The sequence below is a fragment of the Budorcas taxicolor genome, chromosome 8 (genome assembly GCF_023091745.1).
Source record: "Budorcas taxicolor isolate Tak-1 chromosome 8, Takin1.1, whole genome shotgun sequence".
Lineage (NCBI taxonomy): Eukaryota > Metazoa > Chordata > Mammalia > Artiodactyla > Bovidae > Budorcas > Budorcas taxicolor.
In genome coordinates, this window is record NC_068917.1 from 80,628,416 (window position 1) to 80,653,780 (window position 25,365).

General features: G+C 39.5%; 1 protein-coding gene across 1 annotated transcript in view; it reads left to right on the top strand.

The window, feature by feature from the left end:
* The window catches only part of NTRK2 (neurotrophic receptor tyrosine kinase 2), a 393,599-nt gene that overhangs the window by 51,785 nt on the left and 316,449 nt on the right, over positions 1–25,365 (top strand). Inside the window, exons 6-8 of the mRNA XM_052644926.1 lie at positions 14,446–14,582; positions 15,096–15,228; positions 17,643–17,948. Of these exons, the coding sequence (XP_052500886.1) occupies positions 14,446–14,582; positions 15,096–15,228; positions 17,643–17,948 (576 nt within the window). The remainder of the gene's footprint in view (positions 1–14,445; positions 14,583–15,095; positions 15,229–17,642; positions 17,949–25,365) is intronic.

A 25,365-nucleotide genomic window follows, 5' to 3' on the forward strand; every position in this document is an offset into this window, starting at 1 on the left:
ATTACTGTAAATTTATTCATGCTGTGAAACATGTTGTGGTCTGTTTCTCCACCAAGTCCCTTTTAACCTTAGGAAAACTATTAATTACAAGGCAACAAAACATATTCATGTAAAATTTCCACATTAATCAGAAAAAGGGGGGTACTATGAGCAGTAGTTCTGAAGACAGAAACTGAATCACACAAGTGCTAGTGAAGAATGGTTCTTTTTTCAGACTGTGCTGATTTATTACTCCACATAGAAGTGTTCCTGCTACCTCTTTTAGTGTTTTCAATGACAGTATTTATAACACTATATATTCTAAATTCTTGTACTTAGTTCCTGTGCATTTGGTTGATCTTTAGTGATTAGTTTTGCAGTCCAGACCTTTTGGTCTTTTCCCATGGCTGGATGTAATTACTACAAAATAGAGTACTTTATACTTTAATTTTTTTGTACTGTAATTATGATTTAAATCTCTGGAAATGAGTGTCTTTAGGAGGTGTTAATAGTGGATGAAATGCTTGGTTCTGAGCAGGCAACAAATGTATTTAAAAGGCAGTGTTCTTTGGGGTCAAATCCCTCAATCTATTTTACTGGTAACTAGTTACCATAGAACATGCTGGCTCCACAGTGAATTGTTGCTCACTCGCTCAGTCATGTCTGACACTTTGTGACCACATGGACTGCAGTATACCAGGCTTCCCTGTCCATCACCAACTCCTGGAGCTTGTTTAAACTCATGTCCATTGAGTCAGTGATACCATCCAACCATCTCATCCTCTGTCGTCCCCTTCTCCTGTCTTCAATCTTTCCCAGCATCAGTGTCTTTTCTAATGAGTCAGCTCTTTGCATCAGGTGACCAAAGTATTGGAGCTCCAGCTTCAGCATCAGTCCTTCCAATGAATATTCAGGACTGGTTTCCTTTAGGATTGACTGGTTTGATCTCCTTGCAGTCCAAGGGACTCTCAAGAGTCTTCTTCAACATTACAGTTCAAGAGCATCAGTTCTTTGGTGCTCAGCCTTCTTTATGGTTCATCTTTCACATTCATACATGACTACTGGAAAAACCATAGCTTTGACTATATAGACCTTTGTCAGCAATGTAATATCTCTGCTTTTTAATATGCTGTCTAGGTTGGTCATAACTTTTCTTCCAAGGAGCAAGCATCTTGTAATTTCAAGGCCGCAGTCACCGTCTGCAGTGATTTTGGAGCCCAAGAAAGTAAAGTCTGTCACTGTTTTCATTTTTTCCCACCTATTTGCCGTGAAGTGATGGACTGGATGCCATGATCTTCGTTTTTTGCATGTTGAGTTTTCAGCCAGCTTTTTCTCTCTCCTCTTTCACCTTCATCAATAGGCTTTTTAGTTCCTCTTCACTTTATGCCATAAGGATGGTGTCATTTGCATATCTGAGGCTATTGATATTTCTTCTGGCAATCTTGATTCCAGCTTGTGCTTCATCTAGCCTGGTATTTCGCATGATGTACTCTGCATATATGTTAAATAACCATAGTGAATAAAAGCTGATAATTCCAGTTCAGGGTTGAATGTCTGTGCAGTTATTATACAAGATACCCTTAATAGTCCCATGGATTGAAATTAGGTTTGCCTTTGATTTTTTCATGATTTATAATGGCAATTTCAATTTTCCACTTTACCAACCTTTGGACTTTTAGTGTAGAGCCTGCTTATGGTACATCAACAAAATATTATTTACGTTGTGAAAGGTTGGGTCACAGGTGTCCAGGAAGAGAGGCCTGTCTCCTTGAGGTAAACTGATGTTAATGATTTATTTTTGTTTACTTTTGTTTCCACTATGATTTATAGTATGCATATTTCTTTAGCATATGTGTATATACTCCTTTTTTTGTTTTAAACCAGGAAAACAGACTGATAGTAGTTCAGCTTTGTTAGCAGTCACAGAAGATGAAATGCCATATTAATACTCCATGTATAATTTAGATTGGTAAACAACTTTATTTCCCTAGCATCTTAGCTAGATTGATTTTTTTTTTTTCTGAAAAACATTTACAAAGTCTAGTTTACTGCTTTGCTTCCTTTTATTAGAGACTGGTTTTTATCCACTAAAATACAGCAAGCCACACAGTGGACCGTTGCTTTTCTTTATCTTCTTAGAAGGCAAATAAAGCTGTTTTTTCTAAGCTGTCAGCAGCTGTTCAGATTTTTGTTTTTAGAAGTTTTGTGGTTGCTGTCACTGTCATGACAGCTCACACAAGCCTAGAAGCACAGCTTCCCATTTGAGCTTGGAAAGTCACTTTGCTAATTTTCTGTCATTTTGCAACCAGGTGTAAAGCAGCCACTTCTAAATAGGTCAGGCTCATTTTGGCTCCATTCCTGGCAGTGAAATATATATGTTTAGGGGACACAAAAATAGGAAGATATGCCAAGAAGATAGAAAGTGAGTGGAGAGAAGACAGAAAGCAGGGAAAAATCATAATTTACTTGAATATTTGTATACCCATGGAGTGATGATCTAATAAGAAATGAACAGAGCTCAGGCTCACTAAAATGAGGTGGAAAAGAACATAATCCAGAGCTGCAGATGGATATTGAAATTAAAACCCAAACTTGACCCATCTCATTTATTGCAAAGTTGAGTTGATATTTCAAAAAGTTTAGAAGTTAGTTTTTCTCGATTATTAGGAATTGAGAATGCATGTACTTTGAATTAGTGATCTAGTCAATATTATCAATTTTCAATAAGTGTGCACCAGTATATGAAGCAGTGTCAATGGCTGTTGACCTGGATGTGGCTGGAAAGGGCATACCAGCCAGCAGACCTCAGCAGCAAATCATCAGCTATCCAGTGAAAAGGCTGACTTTCTTTAGATCTGTACTTCCCAAGCTGCTTTAACGTGCATGTGAATCACCAGCAGTTCCTGTTAAAAAAAAAAAAAATTGCTTCTTGGGACTTCCCTGGTGGTCCAGGGGTGAGGACTCCATGCTTCCGTTGCAGGGGGCATGAGTCTAATCCCTGGTCAGGAAACTTAAATCCTGCCTGCCATGCAATGCAGCTCCCCCCCAAAAAAAACTGCTTCTTTTTCCAGCAGATATGAGTTGGGGTCTGAGAGTCTACATTCTAACAAACACCTTGTTCCATACTCTATACTTTGAGTATCAAGGGTTTAGACATGGGTCTTGGATTTTTGCTTGTACAACTATTTATTCTTAAACCTGACAGGAGCTTGAGTCATCATCTAGCCCACCAAACTTTTTCCACCCTACCTTCTGTGCAGCTCCTAAGACCTTGAGATGCTCTGTGTATGAAAAAAAAATCCACGATTAAAGAAATAAAAAACTATAGAAAATTCTGTAAATCTGATGTTCACTATGCACATTAGTATATTAAAAGCTAAGAAATCCTACTCTAAAAGAACCATTTAACTTCCATTGATCTTATAGTTCCCATGATTGTTTGAGTACATTTCATTTCTTTGTGATATCATACTATGGCTTTCTTATTTTTATTTGAAGAAATTTGACAAAATGTAAGATATGCACATGTCTAAATTCAGATGTACCAATTAAAACTAAATATTCATATTAATGTTGGTAATAACAGTAATCTTGCTTGCTTGCTTAGTCGCTCAGTCCTGTCTGATTCTGTGACTCTTTGGACTATAGCCCAGGCTCCTCTGTTCATGGGATTTTTCTGGAAAATACTGGAGTGGATTGCCATTTTCTCCTCCCAGGGATCTTCCCGACCCAGGGATCAAATCCACATCTATGTTTTCCACATTACAGACAGGTTCCTTATCCACTGAGCATTTGGGGAAGCCCAATAACAGTAAATCAGTTCAGTTCAGCCGCTCAGTTGTGTCCAACTCTTTGTGACCCCATGGACTGCAGCACCCCAGGCCTCCTTGTCCATCATCAACTCCTGGAGTTTACCCAAACTCATGTCCATTGAGTCAGTGATACCATCCAACCATCTCATCCTCTGTCGTCCCCTTCTCCTCCTGCCTTCAATCTTTCCCAGAATCAGGGCCTTTTCAAATGAATCAATTCTTTGCATCAGGTGGCCAAAGTATTGGAGTTTCAGCTTCAACATCAGTCTTTTCCAATGAATATTCAGGACAGATTTGCTTTACGATGGACTGGTTGGATTTCTTTGCAGTCCAAGGGACTCTCGTGAGTCTTCTTCAACATCACAGTTCAAAAGCATCGATTCTTTGGTGCTCAGCTTTCTTTATAGTCCAACTCTCACATCCATACATGACTACTGAAAAACCATACCTTTGGCTAGATGGACCTTTGTTGGCAAAGTAATGTCTCTACTTTTTAGTAAGATGTCTAGGTTAGATAACTTTCCTTCCAAGGAGCAAGTGTCTTGTAATTTCATGGCTGCAATCACCATCTGCAGTGATTTTGGAGCCCCAAAATGTAGTCTCTCATTGGTTCCATTATTTCTACATCTATTTGCTTTGAAGTGATGGGACCAGACACCATGATCTGGGTTTTCTGAATGCTGAGTTTTAAGCCAACTCTTTCACTCTCTCTTTCACTTTCAACAAGAGACTCCTTAGTTCTTCACTTTCTTCACCATGGGTCATGGTGGAAAGTTCTGATAGAATGTGGTCCACTGGAAAAGGGAATGGCAAGCCACTCAAGGGTGGTATCATCTGCATATCTGAGTTTATTGATATTTCTCCTGGCAATCTTAATTCCAGCTTGTGCTTCATCCTGTCCAGCATTTCTCATGATGTACTCTGCATATAAGTTAAATAAGCAGGGTGACAGTATACAGCCTTGATGTATTATTTTCCTTATTTGGAACCATTCTTTTGTTCCATGTCCAGTTCTAACTGTTGCTTCTTGACCTGCATACAGATTTCTCAGGAGGCAGGTCAGGTGGTCTGGTATTCTCATCTCTTTCAGAATTTTCCAGTTAGCTGTGATCCACACTGTCAAAGGCTTTGGCATAGTCAATAAAGCAGAAGCAGATGTTTTTCTGGAACTCTCTTGCTTTTTCAATGATCCAACAGATGTTGGCAATTTGATCTCTTGTTCCTCTGCCTTTTTTAAATCCAGCTTGAACATCTGGAAGTTCATGGTTCACATACTGTTGAAGTCTGGCTTGGAGAATTTTGAGTAATATTTTGCCAGTGTGTGAGAAGAGTGCAATTGTGTGGTAGTTTGAGCATTCTTTGGCATTACCTTTCTTTGGGATTGGAATGAAAATTGACCTTTTCCAGTCCTGTGACCACTGCTGTTTTCCAAATTTGCTGGCATATTGAGTGCAGCACTTTGATAGCATCATCTTTCAGGATTTGAAATAGGTCAACTGGAATCCCATCACCTCCACTAGCTTTGTTCATAGTGATGCTTCCTAAGGCCCACTTGACTTCACATTCCAGGATGTCTGGCTCTAGGTGAGTGATCACACCATCCTGATTATCTGGGTAGTGAAGATCTTTTTTGTATAGTTTTTCTGTGTATTCTTGCCACCTCTCCAGTAATAACAGTCATAGCTAATACTTTTTAAGGGCTTTATATGTACTAGACATTATCTGGAATATTTTCCATAGTATCTTATTAGCCATCCTAAAAGCTCTAGAAAGTAGATGTCATCAGTATCCCTATTTCTAGATGAAGAAATAGAAGCTTACCAAGTATTACAAATAAACAGGTAATGAGTGAGTTTGATTCTAACTGACATCTGTCTGTCCAGGGTCTTAACCAATACATTGATGAGTTACCTCCTTTACTGGGCTCTTCCTGGCCTCAGAGGTGTCTGTATGTCCAGGCAGCTAGTCATCTCTTATCTCTAGTGAGGTTTCTCAGAGTGTAAAGGAAGACAGCCCTGAAACTTAAATCAGGATCCCATTACTGAAGTGCTGGAAGCTCTTGGAGGCATTGCTGAGCTTTGCTCTGTACTTGTGCTGATTTCAAATCTTATTAAGCCAGGAAGTAGTGCCTGGCAAATGGTTTATCCTGCCTTGGCTATTCATGCTTCCCAATTCATTTTTATTGTGCTAATTAAACCTCAAGTGATATTTCAAGTACAGATTGTTTTTTCCATTATTGAGTCTTTGGCCAGCATATTAATGCTGTAGAATTAACGTGAGTCAGATGCTTACTCATTTGTGGAAGACTTTACATTTAAAAGATCTAGACTTGGCCAATTTTTCACAGATTCCTTTGGAAACTGCTATGACAGGGTGATACAATTTCTCTGTAAATAAAGGAGATTCACTCTTCCCTCACAAATAGATGCATAAGTATTTTTTAAATGAACCAAATTTCCAGATTATGGATATGTATTGGTATTTATAGTCTGTGCTAAAAGGGATATATGCAGTCTGGGAAGATAGTGTGTTATATGGTGAACACCTTCATCTTTGAGTTCAAATCCCAGGTACTTAGGCAACTTTGGAAGAGGTATTTGACCTTTCCAAAACTCACATTCTTTATTAATTGAATGAGAACAAATACTTCAAGTTTGGTTGTAAGAATTAAATTAACAAAAATATTCAGTACTAGATAAGACTTCCTAGTACAGTTAATGCAGAATAAACATTACTGCTAGTACTGTAATTAAGCAAACATTTTTAGAACTGTTAATCATATAAATTTAGGCTTGAAGGGAAAAAAAAAGCATGGTAGATTTTACAGGGGAAATTAAGATTATGGCATAGCATTCTCTGCTGAGAATCTCTATTTTAACCTCTTTTGTGCTTGAAATTTCCACAGTTAGATACATTTGTAAAAGGTAGGAGATTTATACCACTGGTTTATGTTTGAGGTGCCAGGAAAGGTGTCTGTTGATCAAGCCAGCTAGTGCGGAGCTCAGACCTTAAGAACAAGCACCATGGCAAGCCCTGGCTCTGTGGTTTTTCCAAACTCAGCAGATTAATCTATAAATACAAGAAAATGGGAGAGAAGTCAACAAACATTTGTGGTTTTGCAGTTGCAAACTGGGAAGTAGATGGGTAAGTAAGTGACTGACTGAAGGCTGAAAATACTGGTTACCAAGTTAGCAATGGGGAAAGCCAAGAGGAGAGCTTGATTTGTATTGCAGAACTTCTACCAGGCTCAGGAAGTGAGAGTTCAGTGTAACACTAAATAGAGGAGAGTGGTTGAAAGATTTTTGTCCCGTACATCCCAGGTGTATATGAACTAGAAGTTTGTTTTCTAAAAAGGATAAAACAAAGATCATGAGGAACTCCAAGTAGAGTTGAGGCTGTGAGAGTCATAGAATTATGGGTTTACATACAGCTGTTTGCTTTACACCACTTTGCTTTTCTGAAAGGAGTCTGAAGAGGATTTTTGCTTGTACAAAACAAGGCAAAGAGCAAAAATGGCATTCAGCATTTGTTTTGCATGGAGCTGTTAAGAGGCAGCAGGCGCCCTGAGCAGTGTGAGTGGCACCACCAAGCTCCTTCCTGGGAACTACACTCAGCATCTCCTCAAGCCACCATAGCTTTGAGCTGTGTCTGTGAGAATCTATGCTTTATCTTGATTTACTCTGTGCATTTGTTAGCAGGTGTGCTAAGGTTACTGCTTCTTTGCTTTATGTCATTTCGGCTTTCAAAAGGTTTCATAGAAAGGTTCTGTTTTTAAATAGCCAGTGCTTAGTCGCTCAGTCATGTCCAACTCTTTGTGAACCCAGGTTCCTCTGTCCATGCAGATTCTCCAGGCAAGTATACTGGAGTATGTTACCATCTCCTCCTCCAGGGGATCTTCCTAACCCAGGGATCGAACATAGGTCTCCTGCATTTTGGGCAGATTATTTACTGTCTGAGCCACCAGGGAAGCCCAAGAATACTGGAGTTTTGGATAGCCTATCCCTTCTCCAGGGGATCCTCCTGTCCCAGGAATCAAACTGATATCTCCTTCATTGCAGGTGGATTCTTTATCAGTAGAACTACCAGGGAAGCCAGAGAAACCTGTATTTCTAGTTTTCTTCCTCTTCTGAACAGGACACTGGAAGAGCATTATCTGAATAATCTGACCAATACCATCCGGAGAAGGATTTAAGGATACTGACACTAGGAGGTATCCATTAAAGAGGCCGATAATAGTGAAACTCTACAATGATACTGGCAGTTAATATGTAATGATTCTAGTGCCCCATTCTTAAAGATTAAAGAACAGCCAAAGATCACAAGCTGTTTGAGAAAAGCTTATATTAAAGACAAATACAAAACATCCAAAGAAAGAAAAAGTTGCAAGAAACAAAGCTGATTTAGACCGAAGAAAAATTCATAAGAAATTATCATTAATGTCTCATAGATATTAGGGATTAGAAGAGATCTTGCTTCTATGAAATAAACACAAGAGTGTTAATAATAGCAGACCACTCAGGAACAACAACAACAAGCCTTGGAAACTAAAAGTATGACAGAAATGAAAATATCAAAAGAAAGCTTGTAAGGTAGATCTGAGGAAATTTCCCCATAAATAGAGCAGATAAAAAAAGATAGGATACAGGAAAGAAAGATTTAAAACAGATGGGTTACCCAGTAAGTCTAACCACGAAATGCAGATCTAAGTGATGAGAAGGCATTACGTCATAGTTGAATTGACATCATTTTTTTCCTTTCTTAGTGGTTCTTATCACAGTACTACATCCTACAGTTAATGCGGTCTTAAATTTGATAAAATATAACTATTACAGTGTTTCAGCTATCAGTAAGGTTTATATATTTATAGTAAACTTCATGTTTACATTCAGACAACAAAACTTCATAGCATATGGTAAGATATGAACATAGAGTGGTGTGAACATGAGCCTAGTTCTCATCTTCCATGGTGAGAGGCCAGTAGATTATGTTAAAACAGAAAAACTAAGAAGCAGCAGTATAAGCACAATATTTAGTGATACAGAGATCAATACCCAAACGGAAGTTAAAAGAGATGAAATGAGTGCTTCTGGGGAACAGGAAATAGTGCCACATGGGTACTATTTTTCACACGGTAGTTTGAATATTTTCTTTTTTCCCCCTGTGTTTGTAGTTGTTATATTTTTCCTCAGTTTTATTAAGATATGATTGACAGACAGCACTGTATAAGTTTAAGGTGTACAGCACAATTTGATTTAAGTACATCATGAAATGATTTTAACAGTAAGTTTAGTGAAAATCCATCATCTCATATAGATACAAAATTAAAGAAATGGAAACAATTTTTCCTTATGTTGTAAATTATATCTCTCGTAGTTACTTGTAACTGCAAGTCTGTACCGTTTGACTACTTTATTCAATCTCCCCTCCTTCCACCTACCCCCAGCACCTGGTAACCACAAATCTGATCTCTTTTTCTATAAGTTTGCTTTTTTGGTGTGTTTTTCAGGCATAAATAGCCTACAATACTCTATTAAGTTTCAGATACACAGCATAGTGTTTCAATATTCTATACATTTCAAATGATCACCATGCTCAGCCTTAGTTACGTTACCATACAAAGATATTACATAATTATTGACTATATTGCCTACACTGTCCTTTTTGTACATTTCAAACCTGTCAGTATTTTGCAACTGGAAATTTATGCCTCTTAATTTCCCTCACCTACTTCTTTCCTCTCCTACCCCACTCTCCACTGGCCACTATCTGATTTTTTCCTATATCTGTTTTTTTTTTTTTATGTTTGTTTAATTTGCTTTGGTTTTTAGATTCCACCTATAAGTGAAATTATACAGTATTTGTGTTTCTCTGTCTGATTTATTTCACTTAGCAAAATACTAAGTCCATCCATGTTGTCACAAATGACAAGATTTCATTCTTTTATATGGCTAGTATTCCATTGTGTTTATATAGCACATCTTCATCTTCAACCGCTGATGAACACTTAGGTTGGCTATTGTAAAAACAATGCTGAAATGGACATAAGAGTGCAGATATGTTTTCTGATTAGTGTTTTTGTTTTCTTTGGATTAATTACCTAGAAGTGAAATTGCTGGATTATATGATAGTTCTATTTTTAAAAAATGTCAAGGAGTCTCCACACTGTTTTCTATGATGGCTGCACCAATTTAAATTTCCACCAACAGTGCATGAGAATTCCCTTTTCTCCATTCTTTGCCAACATTTATCATGCTAGTTCTGAATAATGTGAGGTGTTATCTCATTGTGGTTTTGATTTACACCCTGTTGATTAGTGATGTTGAACCACTTTTCATGTGCCTGTTGGACATCTGTAGTTCTTTGGAAAAATGTCTATTTAGATCCTCTGCCCATTTTTTAAATGGTTCTTTTTTATGTTGAGTTACATGTGTTCATGGTATACTTTAGATACTAATCCCTTATCAGATATATAGTTTGCAAATATTTATCTGTTCAAAGGGAAACTTTTCATTTTGTTGATAGTTTACTTTGCTTTACAAAATCTTTTTTACTTTGTTGTAGTTAAATTTGAGCTTTTCTGGTGGCTCAGCGATAAAGAATCCACCTTCCAATGCAGAAGACATGCGTTTGATCCCTGGGTTGAGAATATCCCCTGGAGAAGGAACTGGCAACCCACTCCAGTATTCTTGCTTGGGAAATCTCATAGAGTGAGGATCCTGGCAGGCTACAGCCCATGGGGTTGCTAAGAATCAGGCATGACTTACCAACTAAATAGCAACAACAACAAAGTTACATTTATTTTCTTTTTCCCCCTTTATTAAAAAAATTTTTTCTAAGACCAGTATCAGAGAGTATATACTGCCTGTGTTTTCTTCTGGAGGTTTATGGTTTTAGGTCCTACATTTAAATCTTTAATTCATTTTGAATTTCTTTTTGTTCATGGTATAAGTAAGTAGTCTAGCTTTGATTCTTTTGACTGTAGCTGTTCAGTTTTCCTCATACCAGTTTTTGAAGAGGCTGTCTTTACTGCATTATATATTCTTGCTTCCTTTGTAAAATAGTAACTGTTGATATAAGTATAGATTCATTTCCAGGTTCTCACTTCAGTTTCATTAATCAATGTGTCTGTTTTTGTGCCAGTATCATACTCTTTGTGGAGAAGGCAATGGTACCCCACTCCGGTACTCTTGCCTGGAAAATCCCATGGACAGAGGAGCCTGGTAGGCTGCAGTCCGTGGGGTCGCTAAGAGTCGGACACGACTGAGCGACTTCACTTTCACTTTTCACTTTCATGCATTGGAGAAGGAAATGGCAACCCACTCCAGTGTTCTTGCCTAGAGAATCCCAGGGATGGGGGAGCCTGATGGGTTGTCGTCTATGGGGTCGCACAGAGTTGGACACGACTGAAGCGACTTAGCAGCAGCAGCAGCAGCATACTCTTTGGGCTTCCCTGGTGGCTCAGATGGTAAACAGTCTGCCTGCCATACAGGAGACCCAGGTTTGATCCCTGAGTTGGGAAGATCCCCTGGAGAAGGGAATGGCAACCACTCTAATATTCTTGCCTGGAGAATTCCATGAACAGAGAAGCCTGGTGGGCTGTAGAGTCCATGGGGTCACAAAGAGACATGAATGAATGATAAACACAGACATCATACTCTTGATTATTGTAACTTTATCATAGAGTTTGAAATCAATGAGCATGATACTTCCAGTTTTGTTCTTTTTTCTTTGTTCTTATAGCTATATAGTTTTAGCTATTTGGGGTCTTTTGTGTTTGCATACAAGTTTTGTGAAAATGCCGTTTGTATTTTGATAGGAATTACCTTGGGTGGTATGGTCATTTTAACAATATTAATTCTTCAAATTCATGAGCACCATATATCTTTCCACCTGTTTGTGTTGTTTTTAATTTCTTTCATCAGTGTCTTAAAGTTTTCCAGGTACAAGTATTTTACCTTCTTAGATTTATTTTTAGGTATTTTGTTCTTTTTGACGCAATTGTAAATGGAATTTTTCTCAGTTTCTTCTTCAGATAGTTTATTGTTAATGTCTGGAAATGCAATAGATTTCTGTATATTAATTTTGTATCCTGCAACTTTACTAAATTAATCGATGAGCTCTAGTATTATTTTGGTGGTGCCTTTAGGATTTTCTATGTATAATATCATGTTGTCTTCAAACAGTGACAGTTTTACTTTTCCTTTTCAATTTAGATATCTTTCATTTATTTGTTTTTGTCTGATTCCTGTGGCTAGGACTTCCAATTCTATGTTGAATAAAAGTGGCAAAAGTGGGCATCACTGTCTTATTCCTGATCTGAGAGATGGTTTGAATATTTTTTATAACACATTTTGTAGAATTATAGACTTTTCAAACTATGTGGCTATGTATTTTTTTAAAAGAAATGCATATCTGGAAAAAGTCACCTACAGCATACCAGTGGCTTCAAGATTTTTAAAAAAATAAACCCATTCCTTGTATTAATATCTTGCCATGACAAGCCTCTTACATTGGAAAGCTTAATTGTCATAAAAGTGGTCACCAAATTCTAGAGCTGGAAAAATCCTAGCTAGATCTTCTGATTGAACAGTGTATTTAATATAGAATAAATCACATTGAGAGAGGAAAAATGATTCACCCGATGGCACGTAGTATGGGCCAGGTTTAGGGTCTAGGGCTTCTGATTCCTGACCCAGTGTTCATTCCAGTCAACTGCAGTGCCTCTTGATCACTTGTATATGTTTCATTGCTCGATATAAGTTCAGGCTATTAGGGGACTGTTTGGAACCTTGTGAAAAATACAACATTGCTCTCTGTTAAAGGCTGACAAAAAGGAAGGGTTCTGAAGATGTCACACCAGCCCACTGAAAGCCAGATCTTGTTGGGAAGTCCTCTACCAATTGTGGGGATACCATGAGATGTACTATGTAAATCTTACTGTAGTCTGGTTTCAGGAATAAATAATAATAGTGTTGTCAGTAAGAACTGTGTCTTAAGAGAAGGATTTATGCATAATAGTGTGAAGGTGACAGGTCAGAAACCCCTGGGTGGGCAGGCTAATTGAAATTTCACGGCTATTGAAGATGAATTGCCTTTTCTGACCTGTGGGTTCCTCCTGAGTTTAATGATGTGTCATAGTTCCATGGGACAGAGCTGTGGGGGTGAATGCAGTCCTAAGATGAGTTTCTGATACCAATCGAGAGGCTTGCTTGACTGGCAAGACCTGACATATTCTGAGACCCACCTTCATGTTAAAAAGACTATGAATAAGAGCAGTATAAACACCCAAATGGTATAATAGTTTAATGAAATGATAGCGTTAGTAAGAAAAGCTGACTTTTGAAATATAAAAGTACAAAAATGAAGCTGTTTTGAAATATTAAAAAATGTTTATAAGCATCAGAATTTCATCTGGTAACAAATACTTTCTCAGGGTTTTTCCAAAAAGGAGCTTTTCACTGGCATAATGATCTATACAGTTTTTTTCATCATGTCATAAATAGGGTGACCAAGTATACCTGTAATATTTAACTATGATTTATATAGCTTTGAAACATTCTAATGCTGTATGGTTCAAATTTATTAATTATCTTTGAAAAATGCTTTGAAACCAACTTCCATAATTGGGCTGTTTAAAAATCTCTGTCTGCTTTTTTTAAAAAATATAAATTTATTTATTTTAATTGAAGGTTAATTACTTTACAATGTTGTATTGGTTTTGCCATACATCAACATGAATCCGCCACGGGTGTACACGTGTTCCCTATCCTGAACCCCCTCCCTCCTCCCTCCCTGTACCATCCCTCTGGGTCGTCTCAGTGCACCAGCCCCAAGCATCCAGTATCATGCATCGAACCTGGACTGGCAATTCGTTTCATATAGGATATTATACATGTTTCAATGTCATTCTCCCAAATCATCCCACCCTTGCCCTCTCCCACAGAGTCCAAAAGACTGTTCTATACATCTGTGTCTCTTTTGCTATCTCACATACAGGGTTGTTGCTATCATCTTTCTAAATTCCATATATATGTGTTAATATACTGTATTGGTGTTTTTCTTTCTGGCTTACTTCATTCTGTAGAATAGACTCCAGTTTCATCTCAGTCTGCTTTTTAAACTTATATTTCAAGATCATAGTTTATCTCTTTAAAAATCTAGTTCTGGTAGTGGGTTAGATTTGTGAGTTATTTAATGAAAAAAATGGGTTTATGCAAAAATTGTAGATGCCTCCCACCCTTTTGTCCTTGACTGTAAAAAAAATGGGAGAGAGAAAACTGAGGGAAAAATAAGCTGTTCTACAAATACAATGACTATGTGCAAACAACTGGATTGATAACTGTAAAACAGAACAAGAACCAGAAGATGTAGTTCTACAAACTAGTGGGCTTTTTTAAAAATAAAAGATTATTCTGCAATGATATTTTTGAGACACATGCAAAATTTGTTTTCAAATCTCTTTGCACATCTTTCGGCTCTCATCAAATCTGTAAAGCTTATCAATTTGGCATTTTTTCAGATCAACATAAGTCAGTCTCAGAAAGCAAATAATGATTGATTTTTAAAGCAGAGAGAGTTTTCAGCTTGTTGCTGTTATTTTGATAATGCACGTAACTATTTGTATATGTCTTCCTTTACTTTCCTTGCTCCATAGGTTTGCCATCAGCAAATCTGGCTGCACCTAACCTCACTGTGGAGGAGGGAAAGTCTATCACATTATCTTGTACTGTTGCAGGTGACCCAGTTCCAAATTTGTACTGGGATGTCGGTAATCTGGTTTCCAAGCATATGGTAAGTCTTGTGTTTGTATGTTTGTAGAGATGAGAATATCTCAGAACTTGAGATTGTATTAACCTAGCGATAATCATTTAATATTTTATAGGGCCACATAGAGAGATTTACAATGAGTTTTGTTGTGTATTTACTTTCTGTCTATCCTTACTAAACAAAGACTAAGGCAGATTGTATTTTAGTTATGTATACTTCATAGATTGGAAAGTCTGTAGGTCTCTAGTAAGCTTTTAGTTTCATCATGAGCAAGGTGAGTGACTCTCATTGTGCTTTTTTCCCTTCGAGGAAGGTAGGTAGGAATTCAAGGATTAAATCAGCTTCACACATTTATAATTAAAATCTGGGGATAACAGATTAACTTCTGAGTTGCCCCTTTATTGAGCTTGATTAGACTGGAATTTTTTTTCTAATGTTACAGATGATTTTCTCTAGTTAGGGGAAGAAATGCCAAATCTTCTCACTATTGGGTTCAGTTCTAATCAAGATTATTTTTGTCTGTTAATTCATTTGTAGAATGAAACAAGCCACACACAGGGCTCCTTAAGGATAACTAACATTTCATCTGATGACAGTGGAAAGCAAATCTCTTGTGTGGCAGAAAATCTTGTAGGAGAAGATCAAGATTCTGTCAACCTCACTGTACATTGTACGTAATCAGATCAACGTGTGTTTTTAATAGAAAAGATCATGGACACACCCGCATTTGTGGTTGGGGACCTCTGCTGCTTTGTGCATTAAAAAAGTATCTGCAGTGTTCTGTGCGTCCTTAATTAAGAAATGTTACCAGCTCCTTCCATTCTTTCTATTTCTGCTAATCTCTCTTGTTCATGTGTTGTCTTTAAGCTTCTTTCTCGATCTTAAACTTGTCCTATTGTGCCTTATCCTGTCTTTTTTTGATAGAACATATCAAGAGCTGGTTATCTTCCTTTTGTTAATAACTTGTGGCTTAAATTTCGATAAACTAGTTTCTAAAGTTTGTTCTCTATAAAAGCAATATGAACCTTTAAAGTTGTGATACCTAAAGTATTGGGCTGGCTGTTCATACTCAATATATTGATGCTACAAAAAATAAACCTCATTAGTTTGACATCAAGCTTCTGTGGGAAGTGGAAGGAATAGTACTAAAATGGCTGAAAATTATTATTACCTGCAAAAAACTTTTATTATTATAATTGCTTTAAGTTTCTGTCTTCTGAAGATAAAGGATATTAATGTTTCTTTAGCATATGTACATTGTTTTCCAGTATTGTAAACAATGCAACGTATATCTTAGCATTCCAGATTGTTTCATTCAATGTGAATGATGTACGTATTCAGTAAAAAAATACATAATCTTCACATCATTGCAAATTCTGAGCTGCTGTGGTATAAATTAATGAGGTTTCACTCTGAATTAGGATTTGGCTGAGAAGAACACGAGTGTGCACAAGTATGAATGTGCATTATACACATGTGGACACGAGGTGTTGATACACTGATTAGCATTCACTCATAACGCACATTCCTTATGTGACTGTTGGAGTGAATGATTGAAATCGCCAACCTATTGCCAGTGTCAATACTGCCCCGATGCCCAGAAGGTCTTGGACTCACAGTTTCTCATGATTTTGACCAATCTTGAAGTCAGTGTCATCCCCAAACATGTACAACCAAGTCTCCAACTTTATGTCTTTAAATCAACACCTCACAAAAAGCACATTAGAGTGTGGTGGCAGGAAGAAGTGGGGCCTGGGCATATGGGGACCTGGGCTGGTGGGAGGAAGGTAAGTATTGTCCTTCCCCCATTGTGATCCCTGTGTTTGTCACACAGACCTACAAATAAGGGCACTCCAATTCAAATGTTTTCCAGTTTAGGTTAATGTCTATGTAGACTCCCTGGTCTGGAGAGCTGGTCTAGTCTATCAAGGTTTAGATAATGAGAAATAAGTGTTAGGGAATATTAACATCTGAGAGATCCTTAGCAGTGACCCACTCAGATGTATCAGTTGCCAGGCTATGATTGCCCCACTTTATCTGATGAACATGTACAACCAGGAAGTGATGCATGAAGGGAAGGGCTTTAAGAGTTCTGGATTCCTGGTCCAGATTTTCCTCACTCAGTAACCTTGGCCAAGTCACTTAACCTCATAGCACTTGGGTTTTTTCATCTGAAAAAATGATACTATTAGGTCTCAAAGGTCTTTTCCAGTCCTCAGTTTTATACTTATCAAAGTCAGACCACATGAAAATGGACAACATGTATCCCACTTAAGAGGGATTTTAAGTGTCTTCATTCAGGATAAGTACTCTCTTTAAAGATGCTACCTGATAATGTTTGTTTCCCTTAAGAATAAAGTGCTTTATATTTAATTTTAAAATAATCTCTAGTTTGTTTTTCAGGTTTAGATAGGACCTCAGACATTTAAAGGATCAAAACTTTGATGTATCTGAAATTCTAGCAAAAATGGACTGTACTATAATGAAAAGTGATGCTATTAAAGAGCATTTACTATTTGACAGTGAAAAATATATCAATTTATCAGACTTTATAATAATCAGTCAACATCAGGAGTAACATTCTTTGCATTGACCAGTTTTATTTGTTTTGGAAAATTTATGTGAGATCCGAGCTTCAAGCAAACTTTCCAAAGTCATTTTTGTCATTGTATTATTTAGCGAAGCCCTGTAAGAATAGTGGTCCTCAATGTTTTGGTGATTAATCTCCATAATATCAAGGCATATGTGTTAGAAACCAAAGTCAACTTCAAATGAGCCCTTTCCACTGTCAGAAATCACTGGGATCTGTTTGGAGTTGATTTTCACACTGAATAGGTGTAAAGATGCCTATGATGCATGGATCTTAGGCAGAGCAGGGAAAGGATTCTTTCTGAAGCTCTCTGTAAAAGTTAAATCAAACTTGATGATGATACAAAATATTGATGGATTCCAGAGTTGCAGGTCGTATGTTTTCTTAAACCAGACAATGGTTGAGTAAGACCCCCCTATCTATGACACAGAGATTTGGAGATGGGGAGAATTCTGAGCTTTCTGATGCTATTAACTCTCTCTTTTTCAATTTAGTTGCTCCAACTATCACATTTCTCGAATCTCCAACCTCAGACCACCACTGGTGCATTCCATTCACTGTGAAAGGCAATCCCAAGCCAGCGCTTCAGTGGTTCTATAACGGGGCAATTTTGAATGAGTCCAAATACATCTGTACTAAAATCCATGTTACCAATCATACGGAGTACCACGGCTGCCTCCAGCTGGACAACCCCACTCACATGAACAATGGGGACTACAAGTTAGTAGCCAAGAACGAATATGGGAAGGATGAGAAACAGATTTCTGCTCACTTCATGGGCTGGCCTGGAATCGATGATGGTGAGTACCTAATGTTTTTGCATCTGGAGAGGGCTAGTGTGTATCACTCAACTATTGACAACCTCATGAGTACAATAAACCACTCCCAAACCCAGTGGCTTGAAACAAACATTTTATCTTGCTCATGGGCCTGTAGATCAGCTAGGGGAATTTTGTTGCATGTGTGTTTTTTCTGGGGTGCAGGGTGCAGAAACAGCAGCTACGCAGGAGATCTACTTCTTAGGATAAGTACAAAGTGCAAGAGGGCAGCAAAAAAAAAAAAGAAGAAAGCAAGGCTTTATAAGGCCTTCTTTGGGGATTGGCACACAGTTTCTTCAACTTGTAGGCCATTGGCCAAAGCAAGTCATAGGGCCAAGGCCAGTCCAGGAGCAGGGCCTCATACTCCTCCCATGGAGGTGATAGGGATGAATAATTTGAACAATATTCTGACAACACACACATTATTTTTCTCTCACGTGTTATATGAGATTTTGTACCCACAGTGACAAAATACAAGCAAATCTGTGAGCAGGTGTGCTGAATTTGGTCGGCTCATGCGCTGTTTGAGATATATTTTCTGACCCTTTAACCAGTTGGGATTGAGAATCCTGCTCCCTCACCTGTGGCTGAGAAACCAGTATTGTGGAATGTTTTGCTTACCGGGGCTGACTGAGTTAAGGCATCCGTTGATGGAATCCTGAATTATTTCTCTAAGAGTGGTGCTAGTTCCCATCTGACCAGTGGTTTGCATTGGGAAAAGGATGGCTGGTATTGGGAGTCCAGTCCATGGTCAGCAGAAGAATTTCAGTGGGAGCCCCAGTAACAGCAGGGACAATATCATGTGTTTACTTGCTCCAGACACTCTTGTTCAGTGAAAGTATTCTTATTTGCTTGATTGTATTGCCCAAATACCTGATACCACTGGGGAGGCTGAGCCATGTGTTTGGCTATTGGGACCTGTTCATGATTAGAATTCCTCACCATAATAGCTCTGAATTAATCAAAGCCACACAAAGTCAGCCTTGCAGAGAGAAGGGAAAATAGAAACTTGGCGGCCGGTGGGGCAGGGGCTGATTGGGCAGCAGGTACTAGTATGGCTCCCAGGACAGCCCCATGGACAAAGGGTGATGGCTGCCAAGCCACCTTCACCAAATGAGAATGCAGTAATTCTTGTTACACAATCCATCTTCCTGTTATCCTGGTATTTATTCAGCAGCTTTTTAAATGCACCAGCTTCCTTAGCATGCTCAAAATGTGATTTGAATTATATAAGTTTGATTTACAAACAGCCTTTCAGGAGCACATAAAACAAGCTATGTTTGGATGCCTTACCCAGACACCCTGGCAGTTGTTGTCTGTTTCATTAAATCTTCCTCTTAATTGAGAGTTTAGTTGCTTGGCTACATTCGCTGTAGTAAATCGCTAGATTACTGTGTTCATTTTCTTCCTGCACATTTGTGGGGATAACAGCTTTATAGTTAAATCCAGAATCTTTGCTTCTGGGACAATGGTTTTTTGTATGTTTTTAAATGAATGTTTTATTTGTGAATAATTTTAAATCTACAGAAAAGTTACAGAGATGGTACCGAGAGTTCACAGCTACCCCTCACCTGATTTCCCTGTTGCTAACATCTTGCATTGCTTACTTTTGTCGAAACTAAGAAACTGACATCACGTTAGTACATTATTCTCATCTAAACTTAAGGATTTATGTGAATTTCACCAACAACTGGCTTCTGAAACTGTTGGAGGTGAACTTGATTCCAGGTTGAAGGTCTGGCATTTAAAAGTTTTAGAAGTGGTTTGTATGCTTTGATATGAGCACTGTTCTGTCAGTGTAAAGCCAGAAGCTTCTATTTTAGATAGGATTTTTATGTGTGTGTTTTTTTTTTAACATTTCTGTACAGTACCAATCTTTGGTACAGTTTAATTCGTCTTATCCATGTGGCCTCATTTTTATCAATAGCTTTTGTTAGTTTTAACTTAGCTAGTGATTGGAAAGAGTGGTTCTTTGGTCTAAGAATAGCTTGAAGTCTCTCAAGTATTCCCTTAAAAGGAAATAATCATTTATTTATCTACAACAAAAATTAAGCCATATTTTAAAAAATATGTTCTTTCCCTTTCTTTTCATTTATTCTTTTTTATCAGATCTTTAAAATAAATATGGCTTTAGAAAAGACTGATTTTTATTTCACTTTAAGTATTACTCAAGGACCCACTATCAGGGAGTAATAAATGAAAGTGGAAATGAAAGAGACTTGGCCCAGGGTGATAGTGGATATATAAATGGCCTGTATGGGCCATAAACCAGTGAGACCAGTTAAGAGACTGACCTCACTTGGCTTGTATAGTAGAATCTTTGTGGATATTTATGCGATTTGTAGCCCTAGCCTACAGAGAATGGCTTTTCTTAGAAATGCTTTCTTTCCCTCTTAACTCACCTGAAAACTAAAGAAAAATTTACAAAGGGAAATATTATATATATGTATATATAATACTATATATATTTAGACCCTGCTGGTCTAAATGTACATTCTACTTTAAGGTCATGTTTGAGTTTATGGTCCTTCAGTATTTCTGTTGTCATCATACAGTAGTTGATCAAGAAGTTCAGCTCTCACAAATCTCCATGATATAAAGTTACAGCTACTTTTCCCTCTAGTTGTTTTGATGAGATCCTTTTGTTCACACTGGGAGTTTCTGGACTTCCCAGGAACCAGGCAGTCTGGGGTTTCTGTGAAGTCAGTTGCATCACTGTATGAATCCAGAAGAATTAAAACAGCAGCTCTTCCGTCTTTAGTTGCATGTGTTCCTCACTCAGCTCAGAGCTCAGATTTCCATGAAATGGTCACCTTATTTAAGAATTCACTCTCTATTTGGAGATAGAGAAGGAAGCATGTTGACAGAAATTAAAACAGGAATAAAACCAGACAAATTAAAAACACCTAATAATATAAAAATGGGTGAGCATGGAAGAGGATGACTGAACTTAGTGACAGTTCCAATTGCCTTTCACACCACATGGAGTGGAAATATGGGATATTGTGGCAGACGCTCTGTTTTCCACTTGGAGCAGAGAGACCCCAAGCCAGCATCAGCCAGGCCAAGAGGGTGCCATCTACAGGTGTGAGGATGTGAGACTGGCAGTAAAGATGCCCATGTGTCTCTCCAGAGTGCTGGAACCTTGCAGAGTCTGACACCAGACACCAGCCCCAGCCAGGCTGTTGTGAGGAGGGACAGGTGTTATCAGGTCTTTAGATGTCAGCAGGGCCCAGGTACCAGTCCAGATCATCACTGGCAACTTGACTTGCAACTGAGAAAGGGAGTCAAGACTTTCTAAACACTACACTGATTATTTCTGATCCCATGCTTGGAATTGAACTCAGCTCTGGTCAGTTTGGAGAAGGAAATGGCAACCCACTCCAGTGTTCTTCCCTGGAGAATCCCAGGGACGGGGGAGCCTGGTGGGCTGCCGTCTATGGGGATGCACAGAGTTGGACACGACTGAGGTGACTTAGCAGCAGCAGCAGCAGCAGCAGCAACTGGTCAGTTTTGAGTTATATTTAAAGTACAACAAGGAGCTTTCTGCTTCAAAATGCATCTGGAGAACAGTGATTTTTGTCTTTCTAGCCCGTGGAAGAACACAGCTGGTGACAGTCAAATTCATTTCATTTCCTCTTGGTTTTCCATTGTCCCTTTACTATTTAGTCACTTCATGGTCTACTAGAACAGTTGCATCCTGCTCTTTGTTACACATTAATGGTTGAGTTTTAATTGTTTTTTAATCTTATTTCATTTTTTAAGACACATTTCTGGGGCCCATCTCTAGCAATTCTGATTCTGTGTTTCCAGGGTGAGCCTTGGGCTTTGGCATTTTTCATTTTTGAGATTCCCCAGTGATCCCAGTGTGCAGCCAAAGGTGAGAGTCACTTGTCTGGGATGGAATTCTGACCCAAGCAAGATTTTTCTGCTCATTGTTGAGTAACAGACAATCCTGGGATCACTTGAGGTTGCAGATAGAATCTCAACTGTGAAACAGGATGTCGCTTCTGAGTTAGAAATCAACTCTGGACTTGACTTAAGGGTCAGTCTCCTCTCCCCTCTCTGCGCAGGTTGGCAGAATGGGGGTGGGGGCTAGAGCTAGCTAATGAGATTTAAGCTTTTGTGCTGCCTGGGTGGAGGGGATGGGCATGGGGATGGAGGGCAGGGAAGTGTACTGGCTGGTGGCTCTGTGCTCTTGGGACCTGGGTGTGTTCAGTGTCGATTCACAGCTCATCTTTCCTGGAGAACTTTGGGATTCCTCTCTCTGCAGCCCCCTCTCCTGAAACTCCCATGACAGAAATGCATCCGTGTTCTGGCTGCTGAAAGTGGCTCCTCCTTCATATCCAGGAATGCAGCTTTGTACGTTGGGGGCTCCCTCTGGCCCTCTAGACTCCCCCACAGACTTTCTTCTGTGCTGCCTCTATCTGGTCCAGGGGAGCCCTCAGGATCCCTTGACCTGACAATTCTGGGTGCACAGGCGGGACCCAGATGTCAGCTGCATCCCACCACACTTGGCCTGAGCCATCTCTGGGAGAGTCAGCCACCGGTCCTTGAGCCTTTCACCTGCAAAGAACACAGGTCATGTTCTCAAGTGCAGCTGTGGAAGCCCCATGGTGGGGTGGTGATGGTGACGCTTCTCCCCAGAGAAACTTCTTTATAAGTCTTTCCTTTTTCTCTCCTCTCTGGGACCTTTTGAAATCTCTTCATGTATCAGATATTTCAAAGGACGTGGATTCAATCATTGCTTTTGTGAATTCCACCTTTGGTGCTCACTTTGGTGTTGGTTACTAACGCAGGAAGAGTCTTGCTTAACAGCCTGTTGTACTGGAATTCTAGGATTTTGAACAATTTGTCAGGTCTCTCTGGAGGTTTGAGAAACAGAAAACGCTGGGCTACCTACTGGATGGTGATGAAACACAGCCCTTTTTTCCAATAATAGGAAATACTTCAACTACCCATAAAATGATAAAGGACAGAGAAACACTTGGGCTTTCATTACTGTCTCCTGCTTCTCTTCGTGGTTGTCTCTCTTGGCTTCTAATTCCCAGGGATGTCCTTATCCCACTGTTAGGCAGGACCTACTCATGAAAAGAAGGAACCCTATTCAGCTGAAAGTGAAAGTGGAAGTGAAGTCGCTCAGTCGTGTACGACTCTTTGCGACCCGTGACCTGTAGCCCACCAAGCTCCTCCGTCCATGGGATTCTCCAGGCAAGAATACTGGAGTGGGTTGCCATTTCCTTCTCCAGGGGATCTTCCTGACCCAGGGATCAAATCCAGGTGTCCCACATTGCAGGCAGACGCTTTAACCTCTGCACCACCAGGGAAACCCTATTCAGCTGAAGATATGCAGAAATTGCAGGCAATAAAGAAGTAAGCACTCCTTTGAATGTTCTCTTTTTGTAGAAGCCTTGAACAGAAAAACTAAGTGGAGTAGGTAGAACCTCAAATATTGTCCTTTTTCCTTTCAGTGAAATAAACTCCTGTCTCTTGTGTTAATCCACATGGCTCACTCAGATCTGATGTTTGAGCTTGGATTTTTAATCATGGTTATCCCACTCTCCCCGTTATTCAAAGGGAAACTTTGCCACAGTAAGAAGGGTTTGAGTCTAGGCTCTGATTTGCCTGAGTTGTGTCTTTCATAACCTCTGTGGCTTTGAGCAATTTCTTACCACCTCTAAATCTAGCTTTCCTTCTCTGTAAAATGTCAGGTTCTAACACTTACATAAAGGTGATTGTGAAGAGGAATATGTCTGGGCGTGGCCTCAGGGCCCCTCACCTCGCACAGGGAGGAGCTCAGTGCTGCCCTCTCCTGGGGGAGGGGCAAGAACATGCTGCCAGTGCGCCCATCCTCACCTCCCCAGTGCTTATGCTTTCTGGCCTTAGGAAGAAACTGCCCAGAACGGCTTCATCTCAGCTTTGGCTTTGTCCTCGCCTCTCTGGGGGCTTGGGCTTGCCCAGAGAAGAGGACCCCCAGACTCTGTCACTTGACTACAGGAGCTTTCTAGACTTGGCCTTTTTAGGAGAAAACTGAGTCAGTGTTAGGTTCCTAGAGAGGGTGGGTGAATATAAGCTGCCTCAGGTGTCTAAGCTCTCTCCCTTCCGCCTTGCCATTTGCAGTGGGACCCAGATATACGCCTCTAGAGACAAACACATCTCTTGCCCTCACCCCCAACATTTTTGCAGTCGTTATCCAGCCCCCTCAATATTTAGGTCTGCTATTTTCAGGGTTACTCTATGTTTCACTGAAAAAGTACTACCCTCTATGAACGCTGGGGTCTATTGACTTTGGCCACACTTGCCAAGGAATTATAAATCAGGATTTCTCAACCTTTAATGAGAGATAAGCTCTCCCGGGGATCCTGTTAAATGCGGATTCTGATTCCATGATCTGGAGAAGGGCCTGACAATCTGCATTTCTAATGAGCTCCCAGATGGTGCTGCAAACCCATGGACCACACTTGAGTAGTGAAGGCGGTTCTTTCAGTCCTTCCCTGCACTCTGGCAAGGGCTGGGGCGGGGGCAGTGTGAACACTGGAAGGATTATTCAGGCATTCATTGAGCTTACCTCACTGACTCTCCAAGGGTATTAACCAGGAATAATGATGAAAACATGGAGTAGCTGGTGCACAGAGAAGCACTCTGATTGGGTTTACCTAAAAGCAGGATGGCTCAGGGCTTCTGGGATGGCTCGGTGGTAAAGAAACTGCCTGCCTATGCAGAGATGCAGGAGGCTCGGGTCTGATAACTGGGTCGAGAAGATTCCCTGGAGGAGGAAATGGCAACCCACTCCAGTATTCTTGCTTGGGGAATCCCCTGGTCAGGGGAGCCTGGCGAGCTACAGTCCATGAGGTCAAAAAAAGTCGGACATAACTTAGCGACTAAGCAACAACAATAACATGATGACTTAAGGCAGCTTAGGAGAGTGAATAAGTAGAGGTGGTGGTGCAGGCACACACATGGAAAGCAAGGGGTTATCTGCAGATTCTCCAAAGATGCTTCTGTATCCAATTTAGCTTATGGGTGAAAAATAAGACTTGTCTAAGATGAAATTGATCCATTATGTGGCTGTCACTGGAATTCAGTCCCACATGTAGAAAAGTTGCTTCACGAACATGAATGTGTGTGGAGACTGAGTGGAGATTAGAATTGGAGAGGGTGCCCTTTTAAGCAGAATTCTAAGCGGAAATTCACGGTAGAGAGATTGCTTGTGAGGGCCATGTGGAAGAAACCTGGAGCTTTTGCTAGCATCTTCTGATTAGAAAGCACAAGTTCCAAGAATATTCAAGGGCAGGTATTATTGTAAACATGAACACATTGATTGTTTAAGAGTAGATTCTCTTGTTGAAATCATGACCCGAATGATGAACGCTTTAGGCTTAGAACAAACCTAGCCGGA